The sequence below is a fragment of the Rutidosis leptorrhynchoides genome, chromosome 7, assembly GCF_046630445.1.
Source record: "Rutidosis leptorrhynchoides isolate AG116_Rl617_1_P2 chromosome 7, CSIRO_AGI_Rlap_v1, whole genome shotgun sequence".
NCBI lineage: Eukaryota > Viridiplantae > Streptophyta > Magnoliopsida > Asterales > Asteraceae > Rutidosis > Rutidosis leptorrhynchoides.
Genome location: NC_092339.1, coordinates 102,104,041 through 102,121,207, shown reverse-complemented (window position 1 = coordinate 102,121,207; position 17,167 = coordinate 102,104,041). Strand labels below are relative to the sequence as shown.

Genomic DNA, 17,167 nt, shown 5'->3' with positions numbered 1-17,167 from the left:
ATAGTAATGAGAGTAATAATATCATTAGTAAAGATAACAAACTTAATACATTAAATTCCATACTCATATATTATCTATAATAGTATAACTAATACTACCATTAATTATTAGTATTAGTATTATTATTAATAATAATGATGATAGTAATAATAATCTTATTATAATCACTATATTTTCATTGTTAATAATATATTATCAATTATGTAATACTTAATAATCATATAATATATTACATAGTAAATTTTATTGATTCTTTATTATTTAATTTTATATATATTGTAATATATATATAATAATTATACATAGCTCTCATACGTCATTATACATAGATTCATTTTATATTACAACATAGTTATTTTATCACTTATCTTACCTTTTGGATTCACATGTTCGATCCTATGTTATTATTTTAAATTATCATATATACTTACATTTACATATATGTATATATTTAATTACATATTTATTTACAAATAAAAATGTTCGTGAATCGTCGAGAGCAGTCGAAGGTCAATTGAATATAAATATCGTTTCAAAATTTTCTAGACTCAACATTTACATACTTTGCTTAACGTATCGAGATCATATAAAGATTCAGTTTAAATTTAGTTGGAAATTCTCGGGTCGTCACACTATCCATTCTCTAGGGTCTGTTCCAGAGATTTGTATTGGAAGGAAAAGAAAGGAACCAGGAAGGAGTAAAAAAAAATGATGTTCCTGAGTTTTGGTTGGAAAGAAAGGGAAGGGAATGGATTGATTATTTTACCTAATTTCCTTCCCAATCTTTCCTTCTAAATTGGAAGGACTCAATCACCTCCCTTTCATTCTCCTTCATCTCATTTTTTTTTCTTTTATGTATGAACTCTGGAACAAAGCTTAAGTCATTTAATGTGAAATTTGAGTGGCTCTAGCATTACTCTTTTTTCCTAATTTTTAAAAGTACCGGTTGTGTGTAATTATACAAAGATGAAAGTTTTAAAAAATATGTTATAAATATATAAAACTAGTTCTTAAACCACAGAAAAAATGAAAATTAATTTTTTAATAAGACCAATCTATATGGTTCGTCGCTAACTCGTTATGGATCACCATAGTCATGGTGCTATAGAGATAGTCTCGTCATGGCTGAATGCCTGAATTCACCCTGTGTGCAATGGAGGGAAAATCAAATCCAAACAGCACACGTGTAATTGCATACACTTACAAATTAAAAACAAAAACGGATAGATAAATAAACAAACAAAATAATAAATAATTGATACGATAATCAATCGGTTTATTTCATGGGGTCATATCATTTTTTTTTAAAAGCAAACTATATTATAACACGCGAAATGTACAAGAATTTGATCCCAGGGATATAAATTAAGGCCCAGGACCATTCAAACAAAACACGAAACTACACGGGGTCATATCATAAACCTTCATTCATTAATTTCGTAGTTTATGTGTTTACAAAGAGTAGATGATTTAATTTATACTAGCTAAACAAATAGAAACCTAATAGATTACAATTCTTAGTTGCCATGAGATTGCGTTGAGAAGTCAAACCGATCCCATTATTAAACTACTCGTATAAGTTTAATCCCTAATTAAATATTTTCACTTGAATTTTAGAGATCCAAATAAAATCTTCTTCAAAGAAATTCAGATCTTTATTTGTTCAAGATTTGACACACCAACACTCAACATCGCTGATAACTCTGTTTCAAATGGCTACTGAGTTCTCCGGCCATGACTCGGCCAAAAAAGCGATCAACGGTCAAGTCCACTCTGTCAACAGCAAAAAAAATCAAAAAAATTAGAAAACTTGTTAAAAAATCGATTTGAATTTAACTTTTAACTCCTTGTATTTACTAAATTAACCCTCTATTATATTTAAATATACACTACTAACCATTTGTTTTAATTTATTTAATGTTTTCTTTAAATATATACACTTTTTATCGTATATTTCAAAATTTATTATCTATATATTTAAAAGTGTAAGTTTGTCAACATCCGAGTCTCGAGTTAGCAAGAACTCCTTCAAAAGTTTCTGTCGCGTTCTCCGCGAGAAGCGATTTCTTCAACCTTGTCAACCGTCCGGAATTACTTTTTCGGAGAGTGGGGTGATGGTGTGAATCGCATTCCGGGGATAAATGGTATTCTCTTAGAACTCTGTTTAGCATTTCCCGAACCTTAAAACATGTTCGAAGGCCAAACAGTAACCAGCAACTAACCCTAACAATGAAATTTACCTCCTAAACGAGACACATTAATAATGAATCCGGTCACATTTACATATGCTATACATTAACCCTGTCATCCCAAATATTATAAGATTAAACATTTCATACGGAGTCCTATCATTTTTTAATTTAGTATATTCACAACCAATCAATAACCTTTCTACCAAATCCGTCAACAGTGGCGGCTCCAAATCTTAAAAAAACAAAACTAACGGCAAAAGTTACCTTCCATCCTCAAATTAACATACTCCATTATTGTACTGTAACAGTTGAACAATAACAGAAATATGAAAAACTTTGAAGAACAAGAAGACGATAATAATGAAATCAGACTCACAACTCCACTTCGTAAGCAAAAGTCATCAAATTCTAAACTCTATTCATCAATCGTTCTTCAAATTATTAATTTATTTATAGTACTGTAAAATAACATGTGCAGTTCAGAACACAACCCGGATTGATGCTTCCACTTCCCACGCACCATCCCCGGCGCGTGACGAAAACTCTCCGATAGAGCAAGTCGCACTCACCGTACCCGTAACCGACGATCCGAATATACCGGTGGTTACGTTTCGTATGTGGACACTTGGAACACTCGCGTGTATTTTACTATCATTCTTGAACCAGTTTTTCTGGTACCGTCGTGAACCGCTTTCAATCACTGCAATTTCAGCGCAGATTGCGGTGGTCCCACTTGGTCATCTCATGGCTGCCACCATCACGAACCGGGTTTTTTTCAGTGGTAAAAAGTATCAATTTACACTCAATCCTGGACCGTTTAATATGAAAGAACATGTTTTGATTACGATTTTTGCGAATTCCGGTGCTGGGAATCCATATGCGATTCATATTGTGAGTGCTGTGAAGATATTTTATGGAAAGACGTTGACTTTTTGGGTTTCTTTGATTGTGGTGGTGACTACTCAGGTTTTGGGGTTCGGTTGGGCGGGTATTTTTCGACGGTATTTGGTGGAGCCCGCCGCTATGTGGTGGCCGCAGAATCTTGTTCAAGTTTCCTTATTTAGGTATCTCATTGTATTCAGAATCTTATTCAAGTTTATAACTAAAACACTCATAATACCCTCCCATAACCTCGGATTGGGCCGGGTTTACTCCTGGGCAGCAGTTGGAGGCGGGTTATGCAACGGGAGATGAACGCATGGGTGGTTGTCCCCTGGGTGATCCCGAACTGTCGTTAAAAAAAAAAAACACTCATAATACTGATTAGTAATTGTTGAAAGTTTGTAACTTTAAACTGTAAGAATGAGTTTATATGCACATTGTTCATTTTGCAGGGCATTACATGAGAAAGAAGTGAGAACTAAAGGATCGTTGACTCGTAACGAGTTCTTTCTCATTGCGTTTATATGTAGTTTCACTTATTATGTTCTCCCGGGTTATCTTTTTCCAATGCTGACATCACTTTCTTGGATATGTTGGATGTTTCCGAAATCTGTACTAGCCCAACAAATTGGGTCGGGTCTACATGGTCTTGGTGTTGGTGCAATTGGGTTTGATTGGTCTAGTATATCGTCTTATCTTGGTAGCCCGTTAGCTAGCCCATGGTTCGCTACGGCTAACATAGCTGTTGGTTATGGTCTAGTTACTTATGTTATAACGCCTTTAGCTTATTGGTTCAATGTTTATGAAGCTAAAAGGTTCCCAATATTCTCGGATGATCTTTTTACTGCCACGGGGCAATCGTATAACACCTCAGCTATTGTTGACTCGAATTTTCACTTTGACTCGGATGCTTATGAAAAAGAAGGTGAAATTTACCTTAGCATATTTTTTGCCATGAGTTATGGGGTTAGTTTCGCGTGTCTTACGGCCACTGTGGTTCACGTATTTGTGTTTCATGGAAGGTTTGTATCCATTTTTCCGTTTTCTTTATGGTATGTTTGGTTAGCAGCTTTTTGGATCTTTTAGCTTATAGCTTTTATGAAAAAGTTTTTATTAATAAAAAGTTTCGTTTGATTAAAGAACTTAAAGCTTTTAGACAGAGAGAAAAAGCTAGAAGCTAAAAGATAATAAAACTAGCGTTTGAGAAAAAGCTTATATTTTTTTTGTCATTTTACTTTTTTATTTTAACAGTTTCAACTACTTTGACAGACACCTAAATATATATAAAAAGCTAACAGCTACCAGTTACAAGCTACTAGCTAACAGCTACCAGCTAAAAGCTACCAACTAGTTTTGCCAAACGTACCCGTAGTCATTACATTATTTGTTGACGTTTTATGCTAGTTTTGTTGTTGTTTAGGGAGTTATGGCGGTTAAGCAAGTCGGCATTTCAAGAAAAGAAAATGGATGTACATAGCAAGCTTATGAGACAATACAAACAAGTTCCCGAATGGTGGTTCACTTGCATTCTCGTAATCAACATTTTAGCAACGTTGTTCGTTTGTGAATATTACAAAAGTCAACTTCAATTACCGTGGTGGGCGTTCTTGTTGGCTTGTGCACTTGCATTCTTTTTCACACTTCCTATTGGTGTCATCACTGCCACTACAAACCAGGTAATATTTTGTTATGTAATATAATTGGTTAGTGAATTAAAGCTGACCCGTTTTGACCCAAACCCATTTGATCATTGACCCAACCCGACCCGTTTGCAAGATACTGAATTAATGATGTTACTAGCTAGTTCTAATGTGGTACTTTTGTAACTTATCAAACAGATGCCAACGTTGAATGTGATAACTGAATACATCATAGGATACTTGTATCCAGGGTACCCTGTTGCAAACATGTGTTTTAAGGTTTACGGACACATTAGTGTGAAACAAGGTATCGCTTTTTTACAAGACTTCAAGCTCGGACATTACATGAAAATTCCCCCAAGATCAATGTTTATGGCTCAGGTTTGTTTTTAGCTCAGCAAACTACTTAAGTCAACAAATTGGTCAACTGTCAGTGTCTGTCACAGGCCAAATTATGGTCAGAACTATAAGTGGAAAAGGGGTTAAAACGAGCTGGGTTGAAACCTTCATGTTTAAGACACTTTGAAACGGGATGTGTCAGTTAGTTCGACCCAATAAATTTTATTTGTTCATCAACAGTGGCGGAAACACTAAGGGACAGGCCAGTGGATTTGCAATTTTCAGTGTAAAAATATTTGGGTTTTCGATTTTGCCCCCAGTAAAAAAAATTTCTTTTTGTCCCAAAGCCTCCATATTTTGCCCCAAAACCTTCAATTTTTGCACAAAAACCTCCATATTTTGCACAAAAACCTCCATATTTTACCCAAAAAAGTTGCTACGTTTTTTAAAAAAAATTCGCCCCGGGTGAAAAATATTTTTGTTCTCGCCAGCGTTCACCAATTGAGTGCGTTGAATAATTACAGAAATAATTATTGTAAATTTGGATAATCGTCACAAAAAGTCAATATCAACTGCTATGTACAATACACGTATGTACCTTAATGATATCCCTTTTAGAGCTACTATTAGAAAAATCCTTCACCTATTAAAGTTGTTAAAATGCTTTTTTGTAACAAATCATTTTAGCAACTTCAATAGTTAGAAAAATATAAATTTCACAAATGTTTTTGATCTTTTGATCAGGTATGCGGTACACTGGTATCGGCACTGGTGCACTTAGGAACCTCATGGTGGTTAATGGACACAGTCCCAAACATATGTGAACGCGCTTTGCTTTCCCCAAGTAGCCCCTGGACCTGCCCGAGTGACCATGTTTTCTACGATGCCTCTGTTATATGGGGTTTAATTGGGCCCCGCCGTATCTTTGGTGATCTGGGCTACTACAACTCGATAAACTGGTTCTTTTTAGCAGGTGCATTGGCCCCTATTCTAGTTTGGCTCTTACACAAAGCTTTCCCAAGTCAAAATTGGATTACACTCATTACAACACCTGTTCTTTTAGGTGCAACAATCAATATGCCACCAGCAACTTCTGTTAATTATAATAGTTGGATTATTATTGCGTTTTTGTCGGGTTTTGTGGCGTATAGATACCATCATAATTGGTGGGCCCGACATAATTACGTGTTGTCGGGTGCGTTAGATGCGGGGTTGGCGTTTATGGGTGTGTTGTTATATGTTAGTTTGGATATGGAGGGAGTTAGTTTAGATTGGTGGGGAAGTAAAAGCGATGGTTGTACGTTGGCTTCTTGTCCTACGGCTGCAGGTATTGTTGTTGATGGTTGCCCGATTATTTGATGACGTATGATTGTTGATTAAGTTGTATAAATCTTGTAGATGTGATTTTGTTGTTTTATCATTCTTCAACTGCTTGTTTATCATTTGTTACAGAAATAGAAATGGAATTGTGCATTTAGCTGTTCAAGTAGCCACAATTTGTCTATCACATGAAACAAAATAAATCATGAAAGTTGAAAGCTTGATGCTAATCTCCATCAAACAGCATACAGAAAACACAAAAATACTTTTGAATGTCATAACCAAGAAACCTGAACCTAAGTTATAAATTAGCCAGCAAGAACACAAGAACTTGCTATTGGATTTTAAACTTTTTTGAATCATGATTCGGACAAATTCGTAATTAGCATTAACGGGGGATAGCAATCAACAAAGGTTGACAATGCAGGTTAAGCGAGAACTCGAAATAACAACACATCAGACCTAGCAGACGGACCATAAATATTAGCAGAACTATTTTTTTTTTTTTTTTTTTTTTTTTTTTTTTTTTTTTTTTTTTTTTTTTTTTTGAAAGGCAATGTTAGTGGTTAGCACACGAAGTTAATTCACGAAAATCCCCCCCCCGAGACTCGAACCCTGGTCTCCTCGAACACCATGTTAACATGGTGACCAATGAGGCAAAGCCCCATTGGCATATTAGCAGAACTATAGCATACATATAGCATACATATATAACTATCCCAAGGTAGCCCAAGTGGTTGGGGCCTGAGATCCGTTGGAAACAGCCAGGGAGTATTCCTAATGGGCTGCGTACACTAGAGTATGGGGTCGGATTACTCGCCCTTCCCGGGTAACCCGAACAGGGAAACCTTACAACTTTTTATAGCATACATATAAGACCAGAACAACAAATCAGCTAAGCAACAAAAAATGTACACTTGATTAATTTAAGAAGTTTGATCAATCTCCAAATTATTTTTGATCAGATACAGGCAAACAAACATCAATCAAATTAACTACCACTTGAAGTTGTAACACAAATCTGCACTTATGGGTGGCATTTATTATTTAGTATTATGGCCAATGTCGTTTTGGCTAAAATTTGGCCGATGGTTTTGTCAAACGACCAAAAATGGGATGGCATTTAGTATTTCAACTACCACTTGAAGTTGTAACACAAATCTGCACTTATGGGTGGCATTTAGTATTTAGTATTATGGCCAATGTCGTTTTGGCTAAAATTTGGCCGATGGTTTTGTCAAACGACCAAAAATGGGATGGCATTTAGTATTTATAAGGTAATAAGGTAATAATAAGGTAATAAGGTAATTTGCCTCAGACACAGACAAAAGAGGGTTAAGCAAATAAGAACCACAATCATCATCAAAGATTGAACATTTATCAAATTTCACTTAACATTGGTAAGTATATAGCCATCATACTGCACCATACCAACAGTCATCATAAGCATGCAAACCCAGCACTAACAATTAAACTTATCATTGAAAAACTAGACCCAGACGAAATAACGTTAAACAAAGCAAACCAGCATCAAAAGGTTGATTTTTTTTTTTTTTCAAATCATCAAAAAATCAATTAAGAGTGACAATATAACTTAGCAGGATACAGAGAACGCAAACACAGAGCAAAAATAGGTATCACCAAACGAAGAATCAAAACTATGCAACAGCATCAAATTAACATTAACATTAAACCACATTGATATAACATAATCAAAATCCATTAATCATTCAACACAAAATAACATAAAATAAAAGAAAGATTATCCGATTTTCATAGAACAAAACTGAGACTAATAACCAGCCCCTAAATATATTCATAACATTGCACCACAAAGACCAACACACCACTGGAACAATGTTCCTTATAATGTTAAGAGTTAACACCAATTTAACAACAACAAAAAAAAAAAAAACTAAATAAAAAACTAATAATCCAAATGTACCCCATGAGGATTACACATTTGTTAGTTTAGTTTTATTCGATCACGAATTCGATGGACATTCCCTTGCAAAATGCCCTAGCTCTCCACATTGGAAACACTTCCCACCACCACCACCTGACCGATAACTGCCGCCGCCACCGCCGCCACCACGTCCACTACCACCACCGCTTCTTACAGTACACTCTCTAGCCAAATGTCCAACCTCACCACAATTAAAACAGCCGCCTCCGCCTCCTCCGCCGCCACCGCCACCATTACCACCACGTCGGTTGCATTCCCTAGCTAAATGACCAAACCCTCCACAGTTATAACAACCGCCGCCGCCGCTGACAACCTCGCTGCTACAATCCCTAGCTATGTGTCCAACACCACCACAATTATAACACTCCCTTCCACCACCACCACCACCAGACCTAAAACCACCGCCGTTACCATTATAACCTCCGCCGCCGCCGCCACTGTTACGGTAACCGTATCCATCACCACCGCCACCACGACGGCTGCCGTAACCACCGTCACGGCCACCGTCACGATTACGACTTCTTTCAATTTTAGATCCATCTAAAGCAGTAACATTAACAGCTTGTTGCTTATCGTTTTTATCAACAACCAAAAATTTAACTTTCTGACCTTCCTGAAGAGTCCGGTAACCATCCGATTGAATCTCGGATCGATGAACGAAAAGCTCGTCACCGCCTTCATCTGGTTTGATGAATCCGAAACCCTTGCTATCGAGAAATCGAACCACAACACCTGTTGATGCTGCTTCCGCCATTGATTGAACTTGATCTAGGGCTTGGAGAGAGTGTGTATGAGTGAACCCTAATTGATATCGGCGCTAAAGATTTTTTCTTCTGTTATTCTTTACGTATGGGGCTATAATACGGAGTGTATATGTATATATACTAAATAAACAAAATAAAAATAAAAATACGGAGTAAATAAATAAAATAGGAATAATCCTAAAATAAATAAATAAAAGATACGGAGTATGATTTACCGTGAATTATATCATCATTATTTTTATTTTAATAATTTAACTTAATTATTTATTAATTAAAAACCACCTATGACTACGTATTTTTATTTTCTTTTTTAGGCAATGGTAACAAGAAAAGAAAAAAAAAAAGAGGCGTTTCCACATAAAGATGGAAAACACATAACTATACAAAGAGACCAAAATGAGAAGGCTCGAAAAATAAACGTAGACAAACCAAATACTGTGTGCTCATGCTAACTAATTTCGAGTCTAACCAGGGCTACAAACCGGCCCCAAACACAACAAGAGGAACGAACAAACACCTACCAATGATAAACATAAACAAAGCATAAACAAAAAGAAGCCATGCAAATAAACATGAACTAATAAGGAACACATTTTGGGAAAACAAATTACACGCCAACAAACATCACGATAAACCGGTCTTTTCAGCTTTAGGTGAAGCTTTCCGACTTTTTTGGACCAGTTTTGACGTCTTCCCATCAACTTTATCAATGTTTATGGCATTTTCAGAGCGAGAGGTGGAACAATATGATATCACATTGGACGACCCATTTCTAAGAAGATGTGCTATCGATGGAGGTAGCCAACCACGTGACATCAAAACTTCGTAAAATGGAATTGAAATTTCCACTATCAAAGTTGATAAATCCACCACAGTTGTGCATTAGTTACTGTATAATACAAGAACATAATGCATAAGTGTGGTGGATTATAAATCATGATGGTGAAAATTTCATCATTCTTCGAAAATTATTGTTTGTTATTGTCCGATTACAACTCTTCACCTTGACAATGGGGACTACGTATGTGATGACCCGGAAATTTCTGACCAAATTTAAACTTAATCTTTGTATGATTAATATTTCTGACACGATAAGCAAAGTCTGTAAAACTGAATCTCAAAATTTTTGAACTACTTTCATATATTCAAATACCTTTCGGTTGTTCTTGACGATTCGCGAACAATTATATGTATATAGATACATATATATATATATACTATAACTTGAAAACGTAACAATGTATTAATTGTTTGATACCGTACATTAAACTTATTGGTTTAAATATTTATTTGAATATATATGAAAAGTTGGAATATTAATTGTATGAATAACTTGCGACGTATATTTAAAACGTGTTTATGAATGTTGAAAATATATATTAACTTGGTCATAAAACGATTTGTTATTAAATATATATTAACAAATAGCGAGACAATGATTTATAGAAGTAAATGACCAAAACACTCGAAAGTTTAAGATACACTTAGAATGATATAGTTTATTGATAATTTAAGACTATATTTTGACAAAGGTACGAGTCACAAAACGTAAATTGCGAGTTTTCTAAGCGTACGAAAATGCGTTCGAGAAAGTGGAACCGGGACATAAGTCGAGTGACAACGTACGAGTCATCGGAACGAAAATTACAAGTCAACTATGCACATAAATTTAATATAATATATAATTAATTATTTAAATTATATATATTATATTTAATTATGTCGACAAACAAGAAAACAAAAAAATATGTGAGCTGGATCTGACGGCCATGCGATCGCATGAGAAATAGGCATAAAACCCATGCGATCGCATGGGCATCAGATTTCAAAAAGTTGCCTGCTCGAATTCTTTTACACATATACTCTGTAAGTATTTAATTATTATAATTATTATTATTATTATTATTATTATTATTATTATTATTATTATTATTATTATTATTATTATTATATTATTAAGATTATTATTATTATTATTAATCTTAATATTTTTAGTAATATTATACATAAAATATTACGACGAGGTCATGAGCGTGTCACTTTCAAAACAAGCTTCAAACGGGATAGAACTAAGGAAATTATGGGTTATAGCTATGGAGGTTATGGGTAATGTTCATGGGTATTGTTCGCAAGTCAAACCTAGTATTTATCATCTCTGTTGCGTTTACGTACTTTCCTGCAATATTGAATCTCAATATTGATACGTGAGCATTCATATCTTATCTTTTATATATTAATAGTGTATACATGTCTAGTGCTCGAGTATATATTTATACATGCTTGTATGCTAAATTTTGTCGTTAAACAGTTTATAATGAATCAAGAATTAAATACATATATTACTGGTAAAAGTTATATGATATACATGTTTTCGGAAAGCTGGTGAAAAATCAATAACTTTTCATTTAGAAATCGCGTAATTTCGATGAACGAATCAAAAGATATGGTCAACTGAATTATAATTGACGTTAATTGGAATTGCTTTTAAATCTGCAATTAATATTTAAACAACCTGTTTATGAGATTGATAAAATACTACTAGCCAAGTAAATGAATCCTTATATAAGGCACGTCTAGTTTTGTTGAACAATTGTCAAAATTGACTTTTTGAAATGACTTTTGATAACTTTTGTATGTCGATCTCGAGCATTAGGATTGTGATACACTATAACCCAACCTAGTTTATTAGACATGTATTGACCAACATATGTTCTCTAGGTTGAGATCTACGGTTAATCTTGCATTCCGAGTTACGGTCAGTTTTTGGTGAATGACCTTATGTGTTGCTAAGGTGAGTTTCATTTGCTCCCTTTTTAAATGCTTTTGCAATCTATATTTTTGGGCTGAGAATACATGCACTTTATTTTAAACACAATGGATACAAGTACATACTAAATTCTACACTGAGTATAAACCGAAAATCCCTTAGCTTTGGTAACTAGTAACTGCCGGTTATAAGAACTGGTGGGCGCGAGTAGTAGTATATGGATCCATAGGGCTTGATATCCCCGTCTGAGCTAGAGCGCTAGCCTTTTAACGGACGTATGCTATTTGAGAAGCGTACACGTTAGTTTGCGTGTATTATTAAGATGATTATACAAAGGGTATAAAATATATATACGTTAAGTTTAGTTACCAGGGTGCTCAATTTCGTAGAATATTTTGATAAACATTTCTGGATGAAACAACTGAAAACTTGTGATTCACCTTTATATACAGATTATGCGCAACATTAAAACTATGAACTCACCAACCTTTGTGTTGACACTTTTAAGCATGTTTATTCTCAGGTTTCTAGAAGTCTTTCGCTGTTTGCTTATATGTGATACAAGCTATGTGCATGGAGTCATACATGCTTTATTCAATAAAACTTTGCATTCACAAAATCATCACCGTGTATCTTATTTTGACTTCATTGTCAACGGATGTATTATGGTATTTATGGTGATTGTCTATATGTAGAAATCATCAAACATTGAAAACCTTAGAAATTGATATTCATTTATTGTGTACCTTTTGAAAAGAATGCAATGTTTACAAAACGTATCATATAGAGGTCAAATACCTCGCAATGAAATCAATGAATGACGTGTTCGTCCATATGGATTTGGAGCGATCGTCACAGTTGGTATCAGAGCATTGGTCTTAGTGAACCAGGTCTTGCATAAGTGTGTCTAACTGATAGTTGTTAGGATGCATTAGTAAGTCTGGACTTCGACTGTGTCTGCATGTCAAAAGTTTTGCTTATCATTTCTTGTCAGAAATTACCTGTCTATCATCTTAAGTCTAAACGCGTCTTATTGCATTGATTGCATAGATAGTGTATAGACAAAATTCATATCTTGGCATATCTATTACAGTAAACTTTGACTGCCATCTTCCGAAAATTTCTCCGTAATTTACGAGATTTTGGTATTATATATACATATGTAAATTATGTATTGAAGAGTACCAATCTAAATTCTATAATCTATTTCATATCAAAAATCATCCCTCTAATTATACAAGATGGATCACGTATCTAGTTCAAATTCCTTAAATTCCGACAGCTATTCCGATATGGATATTCACCTGAACTCTGAAGAAAGTGTAACCGGAATGGATCAACCAATCAGCCATCACCTATTCTGGATGAATTGGGGATGGGTTCGTAGCCTACTTAATCATTGGAGACAAGAAGAAGGTGATCCCTTCCATCCACCACATTCACCTCTTGGCGAAGAACCTGAAGCACTTACCGGCGAACCTATTCGTAATACTATTTTCTCTCTCATTTCTAGAGTATCTCATCATGATTATATACTATCCCATATTATAAATCTTATTTATCCGATCGTCCAAACCACCGATCATCCCGGTATAATAGAAGAAGTCAACGAGCTTCGTGCTCGGGTAGTGGCTTTGGAGAATATGGTGCAAGGCTTACGAACACCAGCAGCAGCCGCAGCATAACCGGTACCACCATCATCCACACCAACAGGATCATTACCACCACCAACAACCACATCCGCATCACACGCCTCAACATCACAATCTGTACCTCGGATATCAACATCATACGCACCATAGGTACCAAGAAGTACCAGCAACGACAAACGATGAAGTATGGATTCATAACTTCATCGGAGAAATATTCTACGGCGATTATGTAATTTCTAAAGTTTAAAGATTATCTATTCTAGCCTTAACCCTAAATCAGATAGAGTAGAAACCCTTATCCGAATGGTGTAAGATACAAGCTAGACTTGTTTTACCAACAGCATCAACAGTACCCTTAGCCTCACCAGCACAGTCAGTGCTGTCAACATCGTCAGAATCAGCAGCACCTCTAACATCACAAGCTCCGTCAGTTCAAGAAAGCACCGTGGACATCATTACGAGTCAACAACGAGTATATTGTATCAATGAGTTATGAAGTAATAACTCAATTCCTCTAAAGAATTTATATGTATATCTTATATATATAAATTTTAAAGCCATCATAAATCTTTTCGTACTAAGCTATTATGTATGAATTGAAAAAGGGTAAATACTACTCGGTTAATTCTTATTACTAATATGCTATGATGTACATCCTTCATTAACGACTTAACCATCGTTAACTACAATCTCTGTTTCAACTCATTGAATTCCATTTCATAATAAACTAAGTATATTATTCAATTATATGTTTGATTTTATACTTTCATCTTCGATGTATTTGAAACTTTCTAGAAAACATCATTTATATCTTATGAAGTTCATAAGAATTCCACGAGCATCAACATCCTTCACCGAGGAATAAGAATAAATAATGAAGTATTGATTTCATTAGTGAAATACTCCGCGAAGATTATGTAATCCTTAATGTTTTAGAGATTATTCATTCAATTCAAAAATCAAATGAGCTTAATATGATATTAACTCATCAAATCTGTATTACATCTGAAGAAGATATACATACATATATTTTCATAAAGACGGTAATAAAAAAAAAAATTCTTTTGTACAAAGTATTAATTGTGAAATCTTTAACGGGTAGGTAATACTCGGGAAATATATAAGTTCACAATTAATATGTTATACTGTACATTCTTCAACTTTGATTCAAAAATTATTAACTATGCTCACAGCAATATACAATCGTTTCCATACAAATTCAATTACATATTCTGATTTTGAAAAATCAGAATCCAAGCCAAGATTTAACAGAAAACATCACTCTTAGATTCTTACATCTTTCAAATGCTATACTTTGACTTCAAAACTGTGCTAGAACATCACTTCTATTCATAAACCCAGAAAAAAAAAATTGTATCGTTCAAAATTCTAGAACATCATATGTATCTTGACAATTACAATCTTCATGCAAACCCTTCAAACTTTTGAAAATACCTCGGATTGATAACCAACGATTCGCTTATGATAACTTTGAATGCTGATGAAGCAGCAAAAACTGTAAACGACCTTAACAGCCAAAAGTTTGATGACAAAGGATAGTGTGCTGGCAAAGCTCAGAAAAAGAGAAAGTTTGGAACTGGAAAATGAATTGAGCAAAGTATGAAAGAGGCTATGGATAAATCACAAGTACGAAACCTGACTTCAAAGAATCCAAATGATTCAGTATCTGCTGAAGACATTAACGAATACCTTGCTTCCGAATCTAAACCCTTGCGGACAATATTCTTCATCATCCTCTGATATTAGAAATTCTAAGATATCATCGTATCTTTCATTATAAATATCCTCCATATTTCTGGAGATAATTCCATAATCATTCTTATCGGAAATCAATTTTCTCCTTGCGATATCTGTGTAACATCATAAAAAAAAACTATTTTAGTTTCTAAATTCTGAAACCTTCGAGTTTAAAATATGAATATTTTTGAAGAGGTATTGGGAACTGAAGCATGAGTTAGTATAATATAATGACACTTGATCAACGTGATTATATTACAGTAAGTCATGCTGAGTTTCTAATGGAACGTGATAAAGGTTCACAGATCATACCCTCATTATAAACCATGTTACATAACTCTTTCATTCTATTTAACCTCTAAACTATCAAGAAAATATTTTCTGTCTTTTTCGAGGTATTCTGGTAATTTGACAAGTCAGATTGTGCTATTACCGTTTCTTTTTAGAACATTAATTATGTTCATTCCGAAATTCATACCTAAGAATTCTGGACCATTATTCGCTTGATTTAAAGTCGGGAAGATAAAACAAAAGCATGAAGCTTAAAAATATCAATGGGAGTATATATAAATCACAGTAAATTGGAGAGAGTATTAACTGTGGATGTCAATGATTATGGAAAGACAGAAGCAGAGACATCGAAATATAAGGGAAGATATAAAACCCAACAACCACCCAGAAATTATAAACCGTGTATATCAATGCGTATAGCAATATAAAGACACGGGAGAATAAAAAACACTATAACCCCAAGGTAATGGTAGAAGAAAATAGTTTCCTCCGGTGGTAGATGAAAAAGAAGAATGACAGATATGAAAGTTAGGAGTATATCAAGAATCAGAACTGGATGAAGCATTTTTCACAATCTTTTGAAAATAGGAAATGAGGAAGAAGATGTAAGAGTGATGAAAATAATGAAACGGAAGAGGTCAATTTATAGCGAAATATCAAACATAGCAATCGAGGCAAATTACGCATTTAATCAAAAGAAATCTTAATTTCCTTAAATTCTGAAGAATCAAATCTTATTTAGATTATGAAGATTTTCTATTCCTTAAATTACGGAAATCAATCATTAATATGTCAAGAGTTAAGACGAATCTCTATTCTTCATTTCACTCTTTTACGATAACTTCTCTCATACGCTTCGAATAATCAGATTGTTTTATCCATATTATTCAACGGTGATAAAACTCTATTTATCAACACATATACGTCATGAAAACATTTTTATTGTTAGTCATGACGACCTCACTCAAATTTCGGGACGAAATTTCTTTAACGGGTAGGTACTGTGATGACCCGGAAATTTCTGACCAAATTTAAACTTAATCTTTGTATGATTAATATTTCTGACACGATAAGCAAAGTCTGTAAAACTGAATCTCAAAATTTTTGAACTACTTTCATATATTCAAATACCTTTCGGTTGTTCTTGACGATTCGCGAACAATTATATGTATATAGATACATATATATATACTATAACTTGAAAACGTAACAATGTATTAATTGTTTGATACCGTACATTAAACTTATTGGTTTAAATATTTATTTGAATATATATGAAAAGTTGGAATATTAATTGTATGAATAACTTGCGACGTATATTTAAAACGTGTTTATGAATATTGAAAATATATATTAACTTGGTCATAAAACGATTTGTTATTAAATATATATTAACAAACAACGAGACAATGATTTATAGAAGTAAATGACCAAAACACTCGAAAGTTTAAGATACATAGAATGATATAGTTTATTGATAATTTAAGACTATATGTTGACAAAGGTACGAGTCACAAAACGTAAATTGCGAGTTTTCTAAGCGTACGAAAATGCGTTCGAGAAAGTGGAACCGGGACATAAGTCGAGTGACAACGT

The 17,167-nt window shown here is 34.1% G+C and overlaps 2 protein-coding genes across 2 annotated transcripts; one reads left to right on the top strand and one right to left on the bottom strand.

Moving 5' to 3' along the window:
* The first annotated feature begins 2,453 nt into the window (after positions 1–2,453).
* Positions 2,454–6,529, top strand: LOC139856811 (oligopeptide transporter 7-like). Its single transcript, XM_071845517.1, has 6 exons — positions 2,454–2,579; positions 2,671–3,256; positions 3,527–4,096; positions 4,495–4,750; positions 4,913–5,095; positions 5,798–6,529. Exons 1-6 carry the CDS (start codon positions 2,519–2,521, stop codon positions 6,410–6,412), a joined length of 2,271 nt encoding a protein of 756 aa, XP_071701618.1. The 5' UTR covers positions 2,454–2,518; the 3' UTR covers positions 6,413–6,529.
* Positions 6,530–8,163: 1,634 nt separating this feature from the next.
* Positions 8,164–9,178, bottom strand: LOC139857988 (cold shock protein 2-like). Its single transcript, XM_071846839.1, has one exon. The coding sequence runs from the start codon at positions 9,091–9,093 to the stop codon at positions 8,359–8,361; it is 735 nt and encodes a 244-aa protein (XP_071702940.1). The 5' UTR covers positions 9,094–9,178; the 3' UTR covers positions 8,164–8,358.
* Positions 9,179–17,167: the final 7,989 nt, after the last annotated feature.

Excerpts from the sequence above, each read along its gene's own strand:
- LOC139856811 (XM_071845517.1), top strand. The coding sequence starts at position 2,519 with ATGAAAAACTTTGAAGAACAAGAAGACGATAATAATGAAATCAGACTC. Across the intron at positions 4,097-4,494 it reads GTATTTGTGTTTCATGGAAG|GGAGTTATGGCGGTTAAGCA; the intron begins GTTTGTATCCAT and ends GTTGTTGTTTAG. Across the intron at positions 5,096-5,797 it reads GATCAATGTTTATGGCTCAG|GTATGCGGTACACTGGTATC; the intron begins GTTTGTTTTTAG and ends TCTTTTGATCAG.
- LOC139857988 (XM_071846839.1), bottom strand. The coding sequence starts at position 9,093 with ATGGCGGAAGCAGCATCAACAGGTGTTGTGGTTCGATTTCTCGATAGC.